The following is a 23,519-nucleotide window of genomic DNA, read 5'->3' on the forward strand; positions in this document are numbered from 1 at the left end:
AACGCGCCTTGCTTGTTACTTCCACCGGCCTCGGCCGTGGCGGAGGGCTTTCCGCTCGCGTCCGAGGTGCAGTCCTTGGCTGGGTGACCGGCCCTGCAAACCTTGCAGGAGTGGTGAAAATGGCAGTTAAAGCCCTTGGCTCATTTTCCCTCATTAAATGCAAAATACTTGCCTTTCGCCCCCGAGCGTGAACTGGACACGCTAGGGGTGAGAGGCTTCTTACCCTGGGCATCTGTGGGTGGCCGGACTTGATGGAAGTTACGGAAGGCGTTTTCCCCTATGCCACCCGCCTTTTTAGCCTCATCAAAAGCCTGATGCATGTCATCCATAAGGGTGAACATGTCAACATACTTGCCCTTTCTAATCTTTTCCTTTATCCGTTTCCTAATGCCCCTCGTCACAGCGGTATTGGAGCAATGCACCATTTCCGTGAAACGCGGGGGATCAGAAGGAATCGCGGCCGCTGGCACTTTGTCTTTTTAAGATTCCTTAGCTACGCGGCGCGCTATAAGCCTAGCCAACTTATACGGGTGAACCCGAGGAAACACTAGTGGAAGAACTAGAAGAAGAACTAGAAAAACAAGGAGAAACAACAGCCTGCTCACCCGTACCGGAGAGGCCCGGAACCCCATCAGCCACTTCCACCGCCACCGAACCCAGCAGCACGTCTTCGACCGGCACCGCAACCGGCCCGCTCCTCGACCTGCGACCCCTTCGCAGCGTAGACACTGGACCCGCTGAACTCGCCGACACCTGCACAGGAGACCCCATGGACACAACATCAGCTGGTAAAGCTGGCGAAGCAACAGGCGCCACAGACGGCAAGGGAGGAAGGGGGGCAACGCAGCACAGACAACTGGAGGAGGGCCCGGGGAAAGAGGCGGGGCTAGGGCAACAAACTGGGGGGAGGACGCAGCGGCCGAGGAGGGGCACGAGTGAAGCCTGGTTCCCCACACAATAGAACGAAGGGGGGGGGTACATATGCCAGACCCCAAGAACCCAATTGTGGGACCCGCGGAAACTTCCCCGGGGCATAAGGAGACTGCCAAAACTGGGTGTCTGGGGACGACGTGGGGGTGAAGACCCCAACGTACGACCCGGGGAAAACTGCGGGGGGAATGGAAAACTGAGGCCCAGTCCAGGACCACGTGGGCTGGATCTCCTCCAACGAAACGGCAAAATGCTGCAGCAACGTACACCGGGCGCCCGGGACGCCGGGGGCCCAATGAGAAAGGGCCCCCGGTGTACAAGGAAGGATGAACCGAGAAGGGCAGTGAGGCGGCCAAAGAGCCCTGCGCAGGCACCACCGGCAACACTCAAGTGTCCTGCCTGCAGCACCTGCGACACCTCAAATAAGGGGGGCGCAGGCAAAGCCAGTCCCAGGGAAACTTGTGCAAACAGTGCCCCCTGTGGCCTACCAATCACAGACCTCCATGGAAACGGGGGGAGGGGGGGGAGACCACTGAGTCCCCCACCATCAATGCGCACTGGGCCCCAGAAACCCCCCCTGTCTGTGCTGGCGGTAAGCAAGCTACCTGTGTGGGGCCTCATGTGCACCATAAATAAACCCCTCAGGCCGCTGCACCAGCGAGGACGGGGCATTGCGCAGCACAAGGAGGGAAAAGGAAAAGACAATCTGAGGGGAACTGGCTAGGAAGGACAGCAAAATGGGGGACAGCAGAGGAAGGGGTGCTAAATAAATCCAAGGGAAACAATGAATAAGTATACAGGTATACTCAGGCTTCCAGCATTCCAAAAAATGGCATGAGGAAGTCTGAGACACATGACTGTGGATTATATACTACCCTAAGCCTACACCCGCTATCCCTGATTGACATACCAACACACCTATGGAAAAAAAACAATTAAGACCCTTGAAATCTACCTAGCAACTGCTTGGTCTTTAAATAACAACCAATCAAAAAATGGGTCTCTTAAATAGCCTCAAACTTAGTCCGTCCTCAGCTAGTCTAAATGACATTCAGGCTGTGTGTATAAGGCATACTTGCCTATCTGACCCTCTCCATGAGGGAGAAAATGCTCTGTTCCTGGACTTTCCTGGTAATGTATGATTGCCATCACCTGTGGTGAGCTAGTTAATTGATAAGAAAGGTGTTTCACCACAGGTGATGGCAATCATACATTACCAGGAAAGTCCAGGAACAGAGCATTTTCTCCCTCATGGAGAGGGTCAGATAGGCAAGTAAGCCTTATACACACAGCCTGAATGTCATTTAGACTAGCTGAGGACTGACTAAGTTCGAGGTAGTCAAGTATGGTATAAGGTGTATATGAAACATAAAAGCATTCTGTGCTTAGACTTAGGTCCCATTGCCATGATATCTCATTATGGTATAATGAGTATAATGGTATAATGGCCAAATTACGGAAAAATACGATATACAAAATACTTCTGGTCCCAAGCATTTTGGATAAGGGATACTCAACACACACACATATATATTTATCTGGTTTGCCTGGAACTCCCACTGTCGACAGATGTCCCGGGTGCCCTCCGCAGCACGTGGAATAAATCAAGCAGCGGCACTCCGGTTATAAACAAATCAGATGGACGTGTATTATATCAAACAGGTACAAAAAATTGGTCACATAGGACCAACGTTTCGGGGTCCATAATCCCTTTGTCAAGGCATGATCACACATTATAGGCAGTCTGCCTACAATGCTATGGCCCTTTACGACTGCCACTTGCACTGCATAACTAGAGAGGAAGAAAAGAAAAGGGAAACACCGGTATGCTTACCCACAGATTCTGCTGTACACCGTGTCCTTGCTCGCATTCTCCACCACTTGTGACAAGGATCACAAACACGGGGACTCAGATGAACACTTTCGGTGTTTATTGTGAACAGCAGGTCACCACATAGCAAGTTAAATACATATGCAGTCGGTATTACAGGCAGTAGCATACAGGCACTCTCAGCATAGTAAACTCTTGATAGGCTCCAGTGGTCCCTATTCTAACCCACACAACCAGGCCTATCACTTGGGTGACTCTGCCCTGGAAACCCTTATATCAGGAAATCCCAGGTGCTGCTGATCACACACCTGGGATTCTGCTACTGCTTCAAAAACCTGGTCTGGATCCTACACATTACTTTCACATGGAAAAATGCTGTCTCTGCCACAATATATATATATATATATATATATATACTGTGTGTGTATATATAATATATATATATATATATATATATATATATACATACTGTGTGTATATATATATATATATATACTGTGTGTATATATATATATATATATATATATATATATAAAAGACTGCACTCAGTGAAATATATAACCAACAAAACAAATGGTGTTGCAAGGTCAACAAGGGGTTAGTATTGACACTCACTTTTCCCAGGTAATGAAAAAAAGAATATACCACACTTTTTTAGACAAAAAATGATTATTTATTCTTAATAAAGTTTCCATTGCATATAGACTGGCAGCTGCAGCTCCTGAAGAAAACCACTCTTTCAGGCTGTAGCTGTTGGTTTATATGCATTGGAAGCTTTATGAAGAATAAATTGTTTCTTCATTCATTTATTTATTTATATATATATATATATATATATATATATATATATAGTAGTGCACTACGGAATGTAATGGTGATTGATTATGGTGTGTGATCTCAGCTGTGTCTTCCCTTGACCTCCTGTGGGCGGCAGGGATTGACGTCAGCAGGGATCACTGAACACAGAGTGTCTGGCTCTCCTTCCCGGCATCTTATGTTTTTTCCTGTTCAGGTGTATGTCTATAAAAAAGGTATGTGATTTTGTTTATGTATTTTCCTGATGACAATTTGAGCGATAAATTGAAACGTTGAAAGCTAACTACTTTCTCTGTACTTATTTATTGAAGAGTCTGAGTGCCGCACCTTGTGGAGTAATAATGGGCTCTATGGGAGTGCCGGACCTTGGCAGCTTTATATGCCGGACCTTGGCAGCTGTATATATATATATATATATATTAAATAAAGTATTCAGAGGGCGCACTGTAACATTAACTCCAGATATTGGAAATCAGCATGAACCGAATAACAATGTTTTTTTAATCAAGCATTAAAACATTAAAATCATACAGAAGTACAATAGTTCATAAGCACATTGTTCATTTGTACATATGTGGCACTTAATAAATACTTTCATAAACCCAACGCGTTTCGTCCTATAAGGACTTCATCAGGGATACAGTTCGTAGCTGGTCATGAAGGAAAGAGGAAGATGAAGAGTAAAAGAACAAGGGAAGAGGAATATCAATTGATGTCACAGAATGCATTTCAATTTCAACGTTCTTTTTTCTTAGAAAAGTAACAAATATTCATTCAAAAAGCAACACATATTCATTCAGCTAATAATCAAGGGTGGATAATTTTGTACATACAAAGAATCATCAGAAAATGAGAAAAGAGAGAAACATTCTCAACGAATGCAATGGTTGGTAGTGACTACTTACTGTGGGTATTACTTCGGGTGGATCCCTTACGACCATAAAGTATATTATTAACGCTTACAGTATTTCCACTGTTAATTGGGTGTGAGGTATTCTAAAAAGGATAAAGTCTGTCAGAAAGATCCCAATTACTTTTTACACTAAGAGCTACAAGATGACATGGCTCACTCACATTAAATGAATCTCATACATCCAAAATCTTCCATGTAGAATACAGTGGAAGTATCTAGAGAAAAAGAGATTGTCTCAAACTGGGGTTAATTTACTATTAGAACTAACCATCTTTAATTGTTATACTCACATTTGGGTTCAAAAGGTACCCGTAACCGATTATGAACTGTCTTCAGAGGTTTAGGGAAGGCCAAATAAAATCTAAATAAATTTGATAGTTTGGATAAGGTATATGCAGACCTTTAAGTTGAGGTTCTATCGTAAGAATTATGAATAACTTAATTTTAAAACCAAAGTCAATAATACCGGACAGGAATCCAGGTAAAACAAGGATGACCAACTAAAAATTAAGTGGATTTAATTAATTTGATTAATTTAAAGAATTAGTAAAACAAAAAGATAAGATGATCCTAAATAATTACTTACATAGCAGGATCCTGGACCTTGTGACTACCTTCTCTCCTCAATGTCAAGTGAACTGACATGTGAGGGCCTGACCCATTTATACCTGTAGAGGTATTACATCACTTTCTTTCTCTGCTGATTGGTCAATCAAATAAATAGCTATAAAGGGCTATTAGCACCCAACAAGTAGATATTCTATTCCTACACTTATAAAAATAAACTTCATAAATCAAGAGGATACTGTAGGGTATGGGATAAAAGGTTTAAATGAACAGAAAATCATCTGTTTCCGCCCTGCGTTCCACCTGTCGCATGGTGGAACGCATGGACTTCCGTCCAATCGTTGCACCTCCCAATTTAGATAAGTATATTAAGCCCAGGAGGGACATATGGTGAATTATTATTAAGCCCAGAGAGGATATATCCGATCCGGGATCACTATAGATCCCGATCGGAGCAAAAAACAAGGAGCCCGTATCAGCGGACCCGTGCGTTCCATCCATAGTAGGGGTGGAACGCAACGTGTCACTTCCGTGACACGGACCCGTGCGTTCCATCCATAGTAAGGGTGGAACGCAATGCGTCACTTCCGCGACACGTGTCTGTGCGTTCCACCTGTCCAGACGGTGGGACGCACGGTATCGATTCCTATTTTAGCTAGGCATTCTGTCCATACTAACAAAACACTATACTTCAGAGAGTACTAGTGTTAAGTGGTATATGATATTTAACTCTTGGGTGTCACACATTTTAGAGAAAGAACGCGTGTTGATGGAATTTAAACGCTATTTTCTCAATGTCTTTACAAACATTATAGCATTAATAATAATACAATATGACATACAATAGAAATTTTGTGGTTCACTTATCACATAGTTTATTAGTCACTTGCAGATATACATTCGAGAATTTACATGTATCCTATTTCTAAAGTGTGATGAGTGAACAATAATTCACACTGTCATATTGTGGAGGATCATAAAATGATACATGAAAGAGATAGCCCTCAATCTTATGTTATTAATAACTATTGAATATAACACACATGGATCAAATATAATTAAGGTTATACAAAATATATAAAGTACTACATAAGGGAAGTAGCCCTCAGTCTTATATTATTAAGGGTTATTAGATATAACACACGTGGATCAAATGTATCTAGAGTTAAACATAACAAATAATTAGACGTCCCCATTTCGACGATAATTACTTCATATCTGAGGATGCATATATATCATATTTTCATAAGGTATTCTATTGAAATATTAACCAGAATAATGGACCCAACTCAACAACCCAGGAAGGAGACTATGTCGATGTTCTCATTGAGACCAATCGGATGCAAAGTGTTTAATGTGTGGATCCAATATGACTCTCGTTTGGCTAATGTTAGATCTCTATCTCCTCCTCTTATATCGGGTTTAATATGTTCTAATACTGTGAAAGTCAGCCCGGTCACATCTGATTGATGTACTTCAGCTAAGTGTCTGGGCAAACTGTGTGACATCATTTTGTTTTTAATATTCCTCAGATGTTGCTGGACTCTAATTTTCAATCTACGTTTAGTCTTGCCCACATAAGACAGACCACAAGGGCAATTTATTTTATAAATCACATATTCAGTCGTACAGGTTACCCGATCTTTCAGAAAATGAAAACTACCGTTATCTAGTTTTATTTTCACATTGGCCTTTTGCATGTATTTGCAACATATACAGTGGGTGCATGGAAAACAACCCCATTTGTTGCCCAAAAGAGAATCCTTTGGTGTATTCATAAACTTCTCCACTTTTAGGGTGCTCGGTGCTATCATACTTTTTAGATTCGGAGCGCGTTTATAGACTAGCCTTGGTCTGTCTGGCAGATTAGGTCCTAAAATGGGGTCTTTCTGTAGTATGTTCCAATGTTTTTTCATTATTTTATTTATTTTGTTGGCATCCTTACTAAACTGAGTGACAAAAGGTCTAGATTGACTAATACTTTGAGAAGTAGTGGGTTTTTCTCTTATTAGTTCAACCCTAGATATTTTGGAAGCTTTCCATCTGGCTTTGTTCAGAAAGTTAATGTCATATCCCCTTTCAATAAATCTGTTATATAAGATGGTTGACTGTTCCCAATAACTATTGATATCACTACAGTTTTTTCGAATCCTAACAAATTGAGAGTAGGGTACTCCATTTTTCCAAACAGAATGATGACAACTGTCACTGGGTATATAACTGTTTGCATCAACAGATTTAAAGTGAGTCTTAGTAGTAACTCCTTCTAGATTGTGTCCTATCAATTCTAGATCCAAGTAATCAATGGTGGTGGGGTCTGTTTTGAAGGTAAATTTCAAATTATAGTCATTCTTATTCAAATGATCCATAAACTTTGTAATACTTTCCAAATCCCCCTGCCAAATGAATAGCAGATCATCAATATATCTCTTATATAATTTTATATTCACTTTTTCGAATTCTGTGTTATATATAAATTTATTTTCCCACTCACCCATCAGCAAATTAGCATACGATGGGGCAAACTTGGTCCCCATCGCGTTACCCTGTTTTTATAGGAAATGGGTACCATTGAATTCGAAGAAGTTATGTTCTAAAATGAACTTTATGCAATCAATGATGAGGGTGACCTCTAGAGGTGAATTATTGTGGTCATTTTCAAGAACGTGTCTATCAGCTTCTATTCCTCTATCATGAGGGATGGAGGAATAGAGAGCTTGTACGTCCACAGTTAGCCACCTGTTAGTGGTGGACCATTCGCAATTTTCAACCAGTCTCAACAAGCTGGTGGAAACTTTGAGATGTGATTTATTGAGCTGAACATAGGGCTGTTATTTTAAATCGATATAATGCGAAAGGTTGGAGGTTAAAGAGTTTACTCCTGCAATAATAGGATGCCCCGGTGGATTATCTTTATTTTTGTGTACTTTTGGCAATTGGTAGAATATGGGCATAACAGGGAACTTTTTATACAAATAGTCAAATTCGTCTTTGCAGATTAAACTATTATTTTTAGCATTGGTCAAAAGTTTATATAATAAATCCTGAAAATCTGCAGAAGGGTCATTAGCAAGTTTAATATAGGTTGATTTGTCGTTTAATATATTATACGATTCCTTCAGATATAGCGACCTGTCTTGAAGAACCACCGCACCCCCCTTATCAGCCGCTTTAATTATTATGTTGGGGTCTTTGGCTAAATTCTTAATGGCGTTCTTTTCTAATGGTGTCATGTTGTTGTTATATTTACTATTATAGGATTTGATTTTCCTGAAGTCATCTCTAATGGACTCATAGAATATATCGACGTGACTCCCACGGGACTCTACTGGGTAAAACTTCGAGGGGAGGGAGACAAGAGGCTTTTCTTTGGGTTCATATGATAACTTCGGGACCGGATTTTTAAAGAAATGTCTCTGTACTGTCAAATTTCTCACATATCTATTTAGATCTATGAAAATATTAAATTTGTCTGTACCCCTATTGGGTGCAAATTTCAGTCCTTTAGTTAGTACTGACTTCTCGGCTGTAGAAAGTTATTTCACTGAAAGGTTGATGATTCCTGTTTCTGAAGTGGCAGATGAGCTTTTATTTTCTTGGTGGTGTTTTCTGCTATGTCTATTACCTCTTCCTCCTCTTCCTCCTCTCGAAAACCTCTTTTTATGCCCTGTGCTATATCGCTCTTTGTTGCTTCTATTTGTTTCATTCGGGAATATGTGTTCGTTCGCTCCCACAAAAAATGCAGTTTCTGTTTGGACTCACGAGGTGCATATCCCCGTTTAGTCCTATACGGGTAGGGAGATCTCAGGGTGTCAAATTGATTGTAATGGGTAGGTATATTTTCATAATGACTATCTGTATAGGATTGATACCTATTTTGTTGTTTATGGGAATAAGAAGGTTTTCGTTCCCTATAGTTTTGGCGGGAATTGGAGACATTCCTTTTCCCATATGGGGATCGGTATGCATGTCTTTCCCGTTTATTATTAACTTCCTGCCAATCGCCCCTATTCCGTTCCGGCATCCAATTTCTTGTTGGCTGTACATCCATCTTGGACCAATTATAGATATTTCCATATTTGTAGTCGTTCTTATCCCTAATAAATTTTCTTTGTTTTCTTATCACAATCTCATTCTCTAGTTTATCTAATTTGGATAATAAGTCCCCAACATCTTTTTTATATTCCTCACTAGTTTCAAACTTTTCCATCAGAGATTCTACCCTTGTTATTTCCTCATCTAACTTAATTAATTCTTTTTTCCATTCTTTAACAATTAAGCTCATCAATTTCATGGAACAATCTGTAAGTACCAAGTTTCATTCTGACATAAAACTGCTATTTTCCGTCCCAAGGGTCGGTGTTTTCATTACCCTTAGGCCCCTTGGTATCCTCTCCACTTCAATATATTTCTCTAGGGTAATAACATCATACTACCCTTTTATCTCCTTAGTGGAGAGTTTTTCCATAAGGTTAAGATGCTCATAATAATCTTCCTCATTTTCCTCCATGAGGACTAACTCTTCGTCCTCCATAAACATTTGTTTAATTCTCTGTGATCTTTTGAGTCTATCCATAAATACAGGCATTATATTGCAGCGAGTTTAGGGTAACTAGCAAAATAAATACAACTAAACAACAATAACCTAATCTCGCGCTATATTAGATTTGGCAGCATCTCATAAGAAAATCTCCCTGCTAGTGGGAGATAAACAAAGTTAATAAATAAAGTATTCAGAGGGCGCACTGTAACATTAACTCCTGATGAAGTCCTTATAGGACGAAACGCGTTGGGTTTATGAAAGTATTTATGAAGGGCCACATATGTACAAATAAACAATGTGCTTATGAACTATTGTACTTCTGTATGATTTTAATGTTTTAATGCTTGATTAAAAAAAACATTGTTATTCGGTTCATGCTGGTTTCCAATATCTGGAGTTAATGTTACAGTGCGCCCTCTGAATACTTTATTTATTATCTTTGTTTATCTCCCACTAGCAGGGAGATTTTCTTATGAGGTGCTGCCAAATCTAATATAGCGCGAGATTAGGTTATTATTGTTTAGTTGTATTTATTTTGCTAGTTACCCTAAACTCGCTGCAATATAATGCCTGTATTTATGGATAGACTCAAAAGATCACAGAGAATTAAACAAATGTTTATGGAGGACGAAGAGTTAGTCCTCATGGAGGAAAATGAGGAAGATTATTATGAGCATCTTAACCTTATGGAAAAACTCTCCACTAAGGAGATAAAAGGGTGGTATGATGTTATTACCCCAGAGAATATATTGAAGTGGAGAGGATACCAAGGGGCCTAAGGGTAATGAAAACACTGACCCTTGGGATGGAAAATGGCAGTTTTATGTCAGAATGGAACTTGGTACTTACCGATTGTTCCATGAAATTGATGAGCTTAATTGTTAAAGAACGGAAAAAAGAATTAATTAAGTTAGATGAGGAAATAACAAGGGTAGAATCTCTGATGGAAAAGTTTGAAACTAGTGAGAAATATAAAAAAGATGTTGGGGACTTATTATCCAAATTAGATAAACTAGAGAATGAGATTGTGATAAGAAAACAAAGAAAATTTATTAGGGATAAGAACGACCACAAAAATGGAAATAGCTATAATTGGTCCAAGATGGATGTACAGCCAACAAGAAATTGGCTGCCGGATCGCAATAGGGGCGATTGGCAGGAAGTTAAAAATAAATGGGAAAGACATGCATACCGATCCCCATATGGGAAAAGGAATGTCTCCAATTCCCGCCAAAACTATAGGGAACGAAAACCTTCTTATTCCCGTAAACAACAAAATAGGTATTAATCCTATACAGATAGTCATTATGAAAATATACCTACCCATTACAATAAATTTGACACCCTGAGATCTCCCTACCCGTATAGGACTGAACCCCGTGAGTCCGAACAGAAACTGAATTTTTTGGGGGAGCGAACGAACACATATTCCCGAATGAAACAAATAGAAGCAACAAAGAGCGATATAGCACAGGGCATAAAAAGAGGTTTTCGAGAGGAGGAAGAGGCAATAGACGTAGCAGAAAACACCCCCAAGAAAATAAAAGCTCATCTGCCACCTCAGAAACAGGAATCATCAACCTTTCAGCGAAAGAACTTTCTACAGCCGAGAAGTCGGTACTAACTAAAGGACTGAAATTTGCACCCAATAGGGGTACAGACAAATTTAATATTTTCATAGATCTAAATAGATATGTGAGAAATTTGACAGTACAGAGACATTTCCTTAAAAATCCGGTCCCGAAGTTATCATATGAACCCAAAGAAAAACCTCTTGTCTCCCTCCCCTCAAAGTTTTACCCAGTAGAGTCCCGTGGGAGTCACGTCGATATATTCTATGAGTCCGTTAGAGATGACTTCAGGAAAATTAAATCCTATAATAGTAAATATAACAACAACATGACACCGTTAGAAAAGAACACCATTAAGAATTTAGCCAAAGACCCCAACATAATAATTAAAGCGGCTGATAAGGGGGTGCGGTGGTTCTTCAAGACAGGTCGCTATATCTGAAGGAATCGTATAATATATTAAACGACAAATCAATCAACCTATATTAAACTTGCTAATGACCCTTCTGCAGATTTTCAGGATTTATTATATAAACTTTTGACCAATGCTAAAAATAATAGTTTAATCTGCAAAGACGAATTTGACTATTTGTATAAAAAGTTCCCTGTTATACCATATTCTACCAATTGCCAAAAGTACACAAAAATAAAGATAATCCACCGGGGCGTCCTATTATTGCAGGAGTAAACTCTTTAACCTCCAACCTTTCGCATTATATCGATTTAAAATTACAGCCCTATGTTCAGCTCAATAAATCACATCTCAAAGATTCCACCAGCTTGTTGAGACTGGTTCAAAAATTGCGAATGTTCCACCAATAACAGGTGGCTAACTGTGGACGTACAAGCTCTCTATTCCTCCATCCCTCATGATAGAGGAATAGAAGCTGTTAGACACGTTCTTGAAAATGACCACAATAATTCACCTCTAGAGGTCACCTTCATCATTGATTGCATAAAGTTCATTTTAGAACATAACTTCTTCGAATTCAATGGTACCCATTTCCTACAAAAACAGGGTACCGCAATGGGGACCAAGTTTTCCCCATCGTATGCTAATTTGCTGATGGGTGAGTGGGAAAATAAATTTATATATAACACAGAATTCGAAAAAGTTAATATAAAAGTATATAAGAGAGAGATATTGATGATCTGCTATTCATTTGGCAAGGGGATTTGAAAAGTATTACAAAGTTTATGGATCATTTGAATAAGAATGACTATAATTTGAAATTTACCTTCAAAACAGACCCCACCACCATTGATTACTTGGATCTAGAATTGATGGGACACAATCTAGAAGGAGTTACTACTAAGACTCACTTTAAATCTGTTGATGCAAACAGTTATATACCCAGTGACAGTTGTCATAATTCTATTTGGAAAAATGGAGTACCCTACTCTCAATTTGTTAGGATTCGAAAAAACTGTAGTGATATCAATAGTTATTGGGAACAGTCAACCATCTTATATAACAGATTTATTGAAAGGGGATATGACATTAACTTTCTGAACGAAGCCAGATGGAACGCTTCCAAAAAATCTAGGGTTGAACTAATAAGAGAAAAACCCACTACTTCTCAAAGTATTAGTCAATCTAGACCTTTTGTCACTCAGTTTAGTAAGGATGCCAACAAAATAAATAAAATAATGAAAAAACATTGGAACATACTACAGAAAGACCCCATTTTAGGACCTAATCTGCCAGACAGACCAAGGCTAGTCTATAAACGCGCTCCGAATCTAAAAAGTATGATAGCACCGAGCACCCTAAAAGTGGAGAAGTTTATGAATACACCAAAGGATTCTCTTTTGGGCAACAAATGGGGTTGTTTTCCATGCACCCACTGTATTTGTTGCAAATACATGCAAAAGGCCAATGTGAAAATAAAACTAGATAACAGTAGTTTTCATTTTCTGAAAGATCGGGTAACCTGTACGACTGAATATGTGATTTATAAAATAAATTGCCCTTGTGGTCTGTCTTATGTGGGCAAGACTAAACGTAGATTGAAAATTAGAGTCCAGGAACATCTGAGGAATATTAAAAACAAAATGATGTCACACAGTTTGCCCAGACACTTTGCGGAAGTACATCAATCAGATGTGACCGGGCTGACTTTCACAGTATTAGAACATATTAAACCCGATATAAGAGGAGGAGATAGAGATCTAACATTAGCCAAACGAGAGTCATATTGGATCTACACATTAAACACTTTGCATCCGATTGGTCTCAATGAGAACATCGGCATAGTCTCCTTCCTGGGTTGTTGAGTTGGGTCCATTATTCTGGTTAATATTTCAATAGAATACCTTATGAAAATATGATATATATAAATCCTCAGATATGAAGTCATTATTGTCGACATGGGGACGTCTAATTATTTGTTATGTTTAACTCTAGATACATTTGAACCACGTGATTTATATCTAATAACCCTTAATAATATAAGACTGAGGGCTACTTCCCTTATGTAGTCATTTATATGTTATGTATAACCTTAATTATATTTGATCCATGTGTGTTATATTCAATAGTTATTAATAACATAAGATTGAGGGCTATCTCTTTCATGTATCATTTTATGATCCTCCACAATATGACAGTGTGAATTATTGTTCACTCATTACACTTTAGAAATAGGATACACGTAAATTCTCGAATGTATATCTGCAAGTGACTAATAAACTATGTGATAAGTGAACCACAAAATTTCTATTGTATGTCATATTATATTATTATTAATGCTATAATGTTTGTAAAGACATTGAGAAAATAGCGCTTAAATTCCATCAACACGCGTTCTCTCTCTAAAATGTGTGACACCCAAGAGTTAAATATCATATACCACTTAACACTAGTACTCTCTGAAGTATAGTGTTTTGTTAGTATGGACAGAATGCCTAGCTAAAATAGGAATCGATACTGTGCGTACCACCGTCTGGACAGGTGGAACGCACAGACACGTGTCGCGGAAGTGACGCGTTGCGTTCCACCCCTACTATGGATGGAACGCACGGGTCCGCTGATACGGGCTCCTTGTTTCTTGCTCCGACCGGGATCTATAGTGATCCCGGATCGGATATATCCTCTCGGGGCTTAATAATAATTCACCATATGTCCCTCCTGGGCTTAATATACTTATCTAAATTGGGAGGTGCAACGATTGGACGGAAGACCATGCGTTCCACCATGCGACAGGTGGAACGCAGGGCGGAAACAGATGATTTTCTGTTCATTTAAACCTTTTATCCCATACCCTACAGTATCCTCTTGATTTATGAAGTTTATTTTTATAAGTGTAGGAATAGAATATCTACTTGTTGGGTGCTAATAGCCCTTTATAGCTATTTATTTGATTGACCAATCAGCAGAGAAAGGAAATGATGTAATACCTCTACAGGTATAAATGGGTCAGGCCCTCACATGTCAGTTCACTTGACATTGAGGAGAGAAGGTAGTCACAAGGTCCAGGATCCTGCTATGTAAGTAATTATTTAGGATCATCTTATCTTTTTGTTTTACTAATTCTTTAAATTAATCAATTAATTGAATCCACTTAATTTTTAGTTGGTCATCCTTGTTTTACCTGGATTCCTGTCCGGTATTATTGACTTTGGTTTTAAAAGTAAGTTATTCATAATTCTTACGATAGAACCTCAACTTAAAGGTCTGCATATACCTTATCCAAACTATCAAATTTATTTAGATTTTATCTGGCCTTCCCTAAACCTCTGAATACAGTTCATAATCGGTTACGGGTACCTTTTGAACCCAAATGTGAGTATAACAATTAAAGATGGTTAGTTCTAATAGTAAATTAACCCCAGTTTGAGACAATCTCTTTTTCTCTAGATACTTCCACTGTATTCTACATGGAAGATTTTGGATGTATGAGATTCATTTAATGTGAGTGAGCCATGTCATCTTGTAGCTCTTAGTGTAAAAAGTAATTGGGATCTTTCTGACAGACTTTATCCTTTTTAGAATACCTCACACCCAATTAACAGTGGAAATACTGTAATCATTAATAATATACTTTATGGTCGTAAGGGATACACCCAAAGTAATACCCACAGTAAGTAGTCACTACCAACCATTGCGTTCGTTGAGAATGTTTCTCTCTTTTCTCATTGTCTGATGATTCTTTGTATGTACAAAATTATCCACCCTTGATTATTAGCTGAATGAATATGTGTTGCTTTTTGAATCAATATTTGTTACTTTTCTAAGAAAAAAGAATGTTGAAATTGAAATGCATTCTGTGACATCAATTGATATTCCTCTTCCCTTGTTCTTTTACTCTTCATCTTCCTCTTTCCTTCATGACCAGCTACGAACTGTATCCCTGATGAAGTCCTTATAGGACGAAATGCGTTGGGTTTATGAAAGTATTTATGAAGTGCCACATATGTACAAATGAACAATGTGCTTATGAACTATTGTACTTCTGTATGATTTTAATGTTTTAATGCTTGATTAAAAAAACATTGTTATTCGGTTCATGCTGGTTTCCAATATCTGGAGTTAATGTTATAGTGCGCCCGCTGAATACTTTATTTATTATCTTTGTTTATCTCCCACTAGCAGGGAGATTTTCTTATGAGGTGCTGCCAAATCTAATATAGCGCGAGATTAGGTTATTGTTGTTTAGATAGATATATATATATATATATATAATAAAATAGACCCTAGGATTATAGAAAGAGTAAAAACTTCAAAGACTTGATAAGATCTGAAGACGTAAGCCTGATGGTGACAAACAGCTATTGGTTGCCATAATGTAGTGGAGCCAGGTGCAGATTGGCCATAGGGCTCACAGGGAAGATTCCTGTTGGGTTGATGTGCATGTAACATACATAGTAACATAGTAACTAAGGTTGAAAAAAGACAATTGTCCATCAAGTTCAACCTGTTTGTGGTCTCCTATGCAGTCTTATTATAGTACTAGTTTTTTTTATGTTAGGACTAGTTATATTAACTGTAATGTGTGCCTACGCACCATAACCCTGAATATCTTTATCCAATAGGAATTTATCTAACCTATTCTTAAAGGTGTTGACTGAGTCTGCAGTTACTACTCTCTCAGGCAGGGAATTCCAAACACGTATTGTCCTTACTGTGAAAAACCTTTTTGCCTCAATATGCGGAAACTCCTCTCCTCTAACCTAAGCAAGTGACCACGTGTCCTCTGTGCTGATCTTATAAAAAAACAGGTCCCTCCCAAGCTCTGTGTATTGACCCCTTATATATTTGTAGATGTTGATCATGTCCCCTCTTAGTCTCTTCTTTTCCAATGTAAACATGCCTAGCCTTGCAAGCCTTTCCTCGTATTCCAGCGTCTCCATGCCCTTGATTAGTTTGGTCGCCCACCTCTGAACCTTTTCTAGCTCCAGGATATCCTTTTTGTAATATGGTGTCCAAAATTGCACACAGTATTCAAGATGAGGCCTCACTAGTGATTTCTATAATGGGAGTATAATACTGTTGTCTCTTGCATCAATTCCTCGTTTTATGCATGCTAATATCTTATTAGCCTTCTTTGCTGCACTCCTACTTTGGGTACTGTTGCTTAATTTGTTATCTATGTGAACCCCTAAGTCTTTTCCCAGTACATAATCCCCTAATATTACCCCATTTAGTATGTAGGTGTTATTTTTGGTCTTGCCCCCACAGTGCATTACCTTACACTTGTATGTGTTGAATCTCATTCTCCATTTTGCTGCCCATGCTTCCAGTTTAGTTAAGTCGTTCTGAGAGACTCTGCATCCCCCTCCGTATTTATAACCTTACACAATTTGGTAGGTTTAAAACGAGCGCTAAATTATGCGTGTAGAAAGTGAGTGTGGCACCTGTAAAAAAGATTAATGATTAATACTTAAAAACTTCTGTTTACAGCTCTTTTGAGAAATGGTTAGGTTGGTGGTATCCAGATATAGATGTAAAAGTCCGGAATCTAACTGTCCCTAACTTACCCACGGGGATTCCTCAGCCGTTGGTATCGCTGTGAGGGCTGTCCGTGGCCGGCTTTGTGAGTCGCGGCTCTCACCGCTGCGTACAGCGGGAGAAGGATGTTGTAGAAAAGCCGGAAATAGCAACGTCAGTTCAGGTCCGCAAAGCGGCGTAGATGTTCTTGTCTGTGATACCACTTGTCCACCAACGCGTTTCGTGCTGTTCAGAGCACTTTTTCAAGGTGGTTGTTTGGTTTAAAAGTCGTTTATTTATAGTAAAACTTTATTGTTCCCATCTGGAAAAAACGGAACTTCCGGGACTTCCGGACCGGAAGTGACATCAAAAATTGCGGGAAGCACATGGTAAAAAAGAATAAAAAATAAAAAAAAGGTTGTTTTTGGGTTTTTTTTCTTAAAATTTGAAGATTTAAGGGTTGGATATGTTTAAAACAGGTGCCACTTAGTGTAAGGAGTGTGTGTTCATAAAAAAAACGTTGAGGTCGATGTCAATATTGTGGCCAGATGGTTGTAAGGTTTTTAATTAAAAAATCCATTTGCTTTCTTGTTTTCTTAGATCAATGGTTATGTCTCCTCCTCTCTAGTTTGTTCTTATCTTTTGAATTGGTAAGAACGTGAGTCCAGTCGGGTCTTTATGATGTTTCTCTAAAAAAATGGTTTGATAAGCTGTGTGTTTTAAGTCCCTTTTTTACATTGTAGATATGTTCGGCAAATCTTATCTTTGCTTTCCTTTTAGTTTGGCCGACGTATTGGTACCCACAAGGGCAGGTGGCTAAATATATAACCCCTTCTGTGTCACACGTAAGGGAGTCATAGATGGTATAGTCTTTTCCTGTCGCAAATGATTTAAAGGCTGTAGTGGGTCTGGTGGATTTCTCCTTATCATTCTTGCAGGCTTTGCAGTTTAAACACTTAAAATAACCTTTGCCCGTTTTAGAACTGCTTTGTGTTTCATTCTTCAGATGGCTTGAGACTAGGAATTGTTTAATAGTTTTAGCTTTGTGGTAAATGACTTTTGGTATTTCTGGCAACATGGGTCGTAGTGTTTCATCTAGATGCAGGATATGCCAGTGTTTGTTCAGCATTTCTTCAATCACGTTTGAATTGCTGTTAAATTCAGTGATGAAAGGGAGATGTAGAGAAACATTCTTATCTTTGTTTTTATCTTTGTGTCTCAATAGATCTTTTCTATCAATCTGTTCAATTTTTGCAATGTCCGCTTCCAATTTTTCTTTCTTATACCCTTTCTCCAGAAAATTGTTCAGCATGTCTTCACTTTGTGCCTTAAAAATGGTCGGATCTGTGCAATTTCTTTTTATTCTTTGGAACTGGCCGCGTGGTATGTTTGCGATCCAGGTCTGATGGTGGTTACTGGTTGTTGCTAACATATTATTTCCATTAACGGGTTTAATATGTGTCTTTGATTGTAGAGTGTTGTTTAAATATAGATTTCCAAATCCAGGAAGACAATCTGCTCTTTACTTGTTATTGTTGTAAACTCCAGGTTTAAGGTATTATTGTTTATGTAGGATTTAAATTCTTCAAGGGTTTCCTCTGTACCCCTCCATATGAAGAAGATATCGTCGATATAACGATACCAACACTTGATGTGTGATAGGTATTCGTTATTCGACCAGATGTTATCATCTTCCCATTTGGCGAGGAAGAGGTTGGCATAACTGGGTGCCAATGATGTGCCCATGGCAGTTCCACACTTTTGCAAGTAGAATTTATCGTTATCCCAGAAGTAGTTGTGTGTTAGCACAAATTCGATATTTGCCATTATGAAATTGACCTGTTGGTTAAGGAGGTTTGTCATTGTAGAAAGAAAATGTCTATTATGAGCACATCCTAGATTGTGTGCTATACATGTATATAAAGACTTGACGACAGTGGTGCAAAGAAAGATGTTCTGTTCCCATTGAATAGCTTCTAATTTTTGGAGTATACTTGTAGTATCTTGAAGATGGCTCTTCTGTTGAGTAACTATTGTTTAGAGAAAAGAGTCTGTGTATTTTGACAGATTAGATGTGACTGATTTCATACCTGATACTATTGGTCGTCCAGGTGGATTTATAAGGATTTATGAGGCTCTTGTGAGTTTTCGGTAAGAAATAAAAGGTAGGTATCTTTGGATGTTTTTCCAGGATGAACTCAAATTCTTTTTTGTTCAGAATTCCCGTGGTGAGACCTTCTTCGAGATGTTGTTCAAGCTCCTGTAGAAATTGTTTGGTAGGATCACGTTCTAGGACTTCGTATGTTGTGACATCAGAGAGCAATCTTTCTACTTCTTTGTCATATGCTTCTCATTCCATAATAACCACGCCTCCTCCTTTATCTGCTGGTTTTATGACAATTTGATTGTCTTCTTTTAGTTCTTTAGAGCATCTCTTTCTGTTTTTCAAAGGTCTGTTTTATTATTTGATGTTCGGGAATTTTTTCAATATCCTTTTCTACCAGTTTCCTGAATGTTTCAATGTGGGAGCCTTTGCAATGTATCGGATTGAATGTTGATGTGGGTTTCAAGGTAGAGTGTAAGAATTGGTCGTCAGTGATATTCATGCATAATTTTTGGATATATTTTTGAAGGTCAATGTAAAGATCAAATTTGTTAATCTTCGACTGGGGAGCAAACTTCAAGCCTTTTTGCAGAATATCTAGTTGTGCTTATGTAAGGATTTTTTTGCTCAAATTGAACACTGATGGCTTCTTTATTTGTAAGTCTTTCTTCTTGCTCCTTGCTCCTCCTCTCTTTCCCCTCCTTCTATATTCCTTCCTTCTTTCATTTTCTTGTTTCTGGGTGTTGTTGTGTCTGGTGGTTTCCTGATTCTTACACAATTTGGTATCGTCTGCGAAAATTAATACCATGCTCTCTAGACCTACTGTTAGGTCGTTAATGAAGATGTTGAACAAAAGTGGTCCAAGTACCGACCCTTGTGGCACACCACTTAGTACTTTAGTCCAATTTGAAAATGATCCATTGACCACAATGCGCGGCTCCCTATTATCTATCCAATTACTGACCCAAGTGCGGGTGTGGGACTTGTTTTATTTGTTGACATGTGAGGGGTGGTGCTGCCGTTATGGTTACATGGTATACCTCTGGTGCTGCCCATGTAAGGCCACTTCTGCAAATTTTTCCAGAGCCACTTTCAGTTCCTATTCTGCCCCTGCCTGACTTTGTAAGAAAGAGCATTGGAATATGCTATCACTACATAAATGTTAATAAATAAATGTGTTTTAGATTTTTTCCTGTGATTTTCATCTGCGCTTGTGTCCTGGTTGCACTGCGCATAGATGCACCACAGTAGTGTTTGTACAGCATTGCAGTACAGAGTCAGACACACACACCAAGATGTATATTACAAATGTGTTGGGCATTCCTGTGTGGTTAGGGTTGGCTTATCAGACACAGATGTAACATAGTATGGGTGTGTTTCTGAAAGTGGCTGCGCACAGAGAAGCTGAATTGCTCACATTGGAAGCCATCAGAAGAATGATGTTCACCTAGCATAGGGATGGTGAAAGTTTCAATGGTGCGACAGATGGTGGCATCTAGAGATGCACAAAGTATGATTACAGTGTCTTTAGATACTGAAAGCATGAGTCTCAGTCCTTGCATATTTGGATGCAGCAGGGACATGAGTTAAGTGCTCAGGAGGCACTGTCTAGTATCAGAGCTAGATTTACACACAAAATATGAGCCAAAGGGTACATTTGGGCTTTATACAGACGTGCATGTGCAGCAGTATATACTGCTGGAAATTTGGTGAGTTTTGATTAGAGATGTGAGGAAAAGGTAGGCTCACCTGCCATAGACTTTTTACTTCAGAGTTTTGACTATAAAAATGATTAAAATAATACAAAGAAGATATTTCTAATATATTCTTTGTATTTTTCATATACTTTCTAAATTCAAAACTCTGGCTTATACGTTAGTATGTCAGGAAAGGCTCTGCCTCACCCCACCACACATCACTGGGATGCATGAATGTACACTAGGGAACTGCACTGTAGCGTCATTAGCATAAAGTCACAGACGCAACTGCAGCAAAAGACGCAAGGAAGGCCGCAACTGCGTCCAACTCAGAATCAAACCCTTCTCCTCATCAGACCTGACCTAGGCTGGTTTTCCATCCCAATCCATCCCTGGTCATATCTCAAAATTACAGCAAATTCTGCATAGGTACTAAAATTTATTTTTATCTGAATGCCTTTTACATTTGCATTTGCACTAAAATTGCATCCAACTTTGAAAGATGTCCTTTGCATCTGAAGAAATCTGATAATATTTAATTATGAAATAATTCTAATTATTCAGTGTAACTTGTCTTACAGCTGCTCATATTGGTGTGGGTATCATGGGAAAAGAAGGTGTCCAAGCTGTTCTCGCTAGTGATTTTGCATTGGCTCAATTTTCTTATCTTCAAAATTTGCTTTTTTTTCATGGACGTTTATCCTATATCCGTTTTTCTAAGTTTCTGAGCTTTTACAACTTCAAGACATTTGCCAGTCTCTTGCACAACGCTTGGTTTGCATTCTTCAATGGCTTCTCTGCTCTGGTGAGTACCAAAAAATATACCAGCTAAAATTGTCAGATGAGTAGATACAGTGTAATCTGAGCTGATGAGGATGGTACCCTGTCCTGAATCCAGCCAATCCCCAGATACATCAATCTAAAATTGCTGGGTGCACTTATGATCACGTTGGCATTTATGGTTGCTACACAACTTTGATACCATGATGGGTTATTGTAGGGATCTGTTGCTTCACCCCACTAGGTAGCCCTTTAATTCTACCTAACACAGGTATTTGTATTCAAGCGATAATTTCACACAGATAAGTAGCACATATATTGGCATTTATAGGTTTATAGGTTTGTTGAAAGAACTGCAGATAATAACGGTAAGATTAAGGATTTTACGGGGACATGTACTAAGCAGTGATAAAAGTGGAGAAGTTGCCCATGGCAACCAATCAGATACTCTGTATGCTTTTATAGTATGCAAATTATAAATGTTATGTCAATGCTGATTGGTTGCCATGGGCTAAGTGCATGTCCCAATCTGAGCACAAATTACTCCAATGCCTAAGAATTAAAAAAAAATTATAAAATGACACACATAGATATCTGTAAAATGAGAATAGCACAGAATCTAAGTAACAATATATGAGCTAGAAAGCTGTCGTGAGAGAAGTACACGTTTGGAATTGGTCATGGTGCATCTCAGTGTGGATCAGACTCTCCTCAGGAATGTACTCTCTCTTCCAGGTCTCCCTTACATGTATACCTGTACAGGCTGCTCCTAGCTCCTTCCCTTTCAGTGAAACCATTAATTAAGGTTATTGTGACTCACATACCTTGTGCCACCCAGCTCTATGATGCTGATTGCATATATACTTACATATGACATCAGCATTGCGGAGAACAGCTCTTCTGATAAAAGCTGTCCTCCGCGATGCGCAGCGGCTGCCTGACTTCCGGGATTCAGCCTCTGGTGTCAGTCTGCACATGCACAGGGTGATGGGGGCGGGCGCGAGGCATGCTGGAAGTTATCTGATTGGAACCCTCACAGATCGCTGCAGAAAGAAGCCCAAAGGCTTCTATGGGGTACGGCGAACCCTGCCGCGGCGCTGACCTGCCGGCCGGGTGATAGTACATCAGGAAAATGTGGTAAACAGGAGTTTACTGCATTCTCTGTTTAATACATCCCGCCCTTTGTCAGATTTCTCAGTTAAGGGGGGAGATTGCACCATGCTTCCATAACATAAATTTCTCTGACGTCCTAGTGGATGCTGGGGACTCCGTAAGGACCATGGGGAATAGACGGGCTCCGCAGGAGACTGGGCACTCTAAAAAAAGATTTAGGACTATCTGGTGTGCACTGGCTCCTCCCCCTATGACCCTCCTCCAAGCCTCAGTTAGATTTCTGTGCCCGGCTGAGCTGGATGCACACTAGGGGCTCTCCTGAGCTCCTAGGAAGAAAGTGTTTGTTAGGTTTTTTATTTTCAGTGAGACCTGCTGGCAACAGGCTCACTGCATCGAGGGACTAAGGGGAGAAGAAGCGAACCTACCTAAGTGGTGGTAGCTTGGGCTTCTTAGGCTACTGGACACCATTAGCTCCAGAGGGATCGAACACAGGACCCGACCTCGTCGTCCGTTCCCGGAGCCGCGCCGCCGTCCCCCTTACAGAGCCAGAAGCAAGAAGGTGGTCCGGAAAATCGGCGTCTGAAGACTTCTGTCTTCTCCAAGGTAGCGCACAGCACTGCAGCTGTGCGCCATTGCTCCTCATGCACACCACACACTGCGGTCACTGATGGGTGCAGGGCGCTGGGGGGGGGCGCCCTGAGCAGCAATACTGACACCTTGGCTGG

At 39.5% G+C, this 23,519-nt stretch overlaps 1 protein-coding gene across 1 annotated transcript in view; it reads left to right on the plus strand.

Moving 5' to 3' along the window:
* The window catches only part of LOC135046821 (phospholipid-transporting ATPase IK-like), a 1,701,102-nt gene that overhangs the window by 1,428,927 nt on the left and 248,656 nt on the right, over nt 1-23,519 (plus strand). The window contains exon 23 of the mRNA XM_063955407.1: nt 21,483-21,706. Within this exon, the coding sequence (XP_063811477.1) occupies nt 21,483-21,706 (224 nt within the window). The remainder of the gene's footprint in view (nt 1-21,482; nt 21,707-23,519) is intronic.

This window comes from Pseudophryne corroboree, chromosome 1, assembly GCF_028390025.1.
Source record: "Pseudophryne corroboree isolate aPseCor3 chromosome 1, aPseCor3.hap2, whole genome shotgun sequence".
NCBI lineage: Eukaryota > Metazoa > Chordata > Amphibia > Anura > Myobatrachidae > Pseudophryne > Pseudophryne corroboree.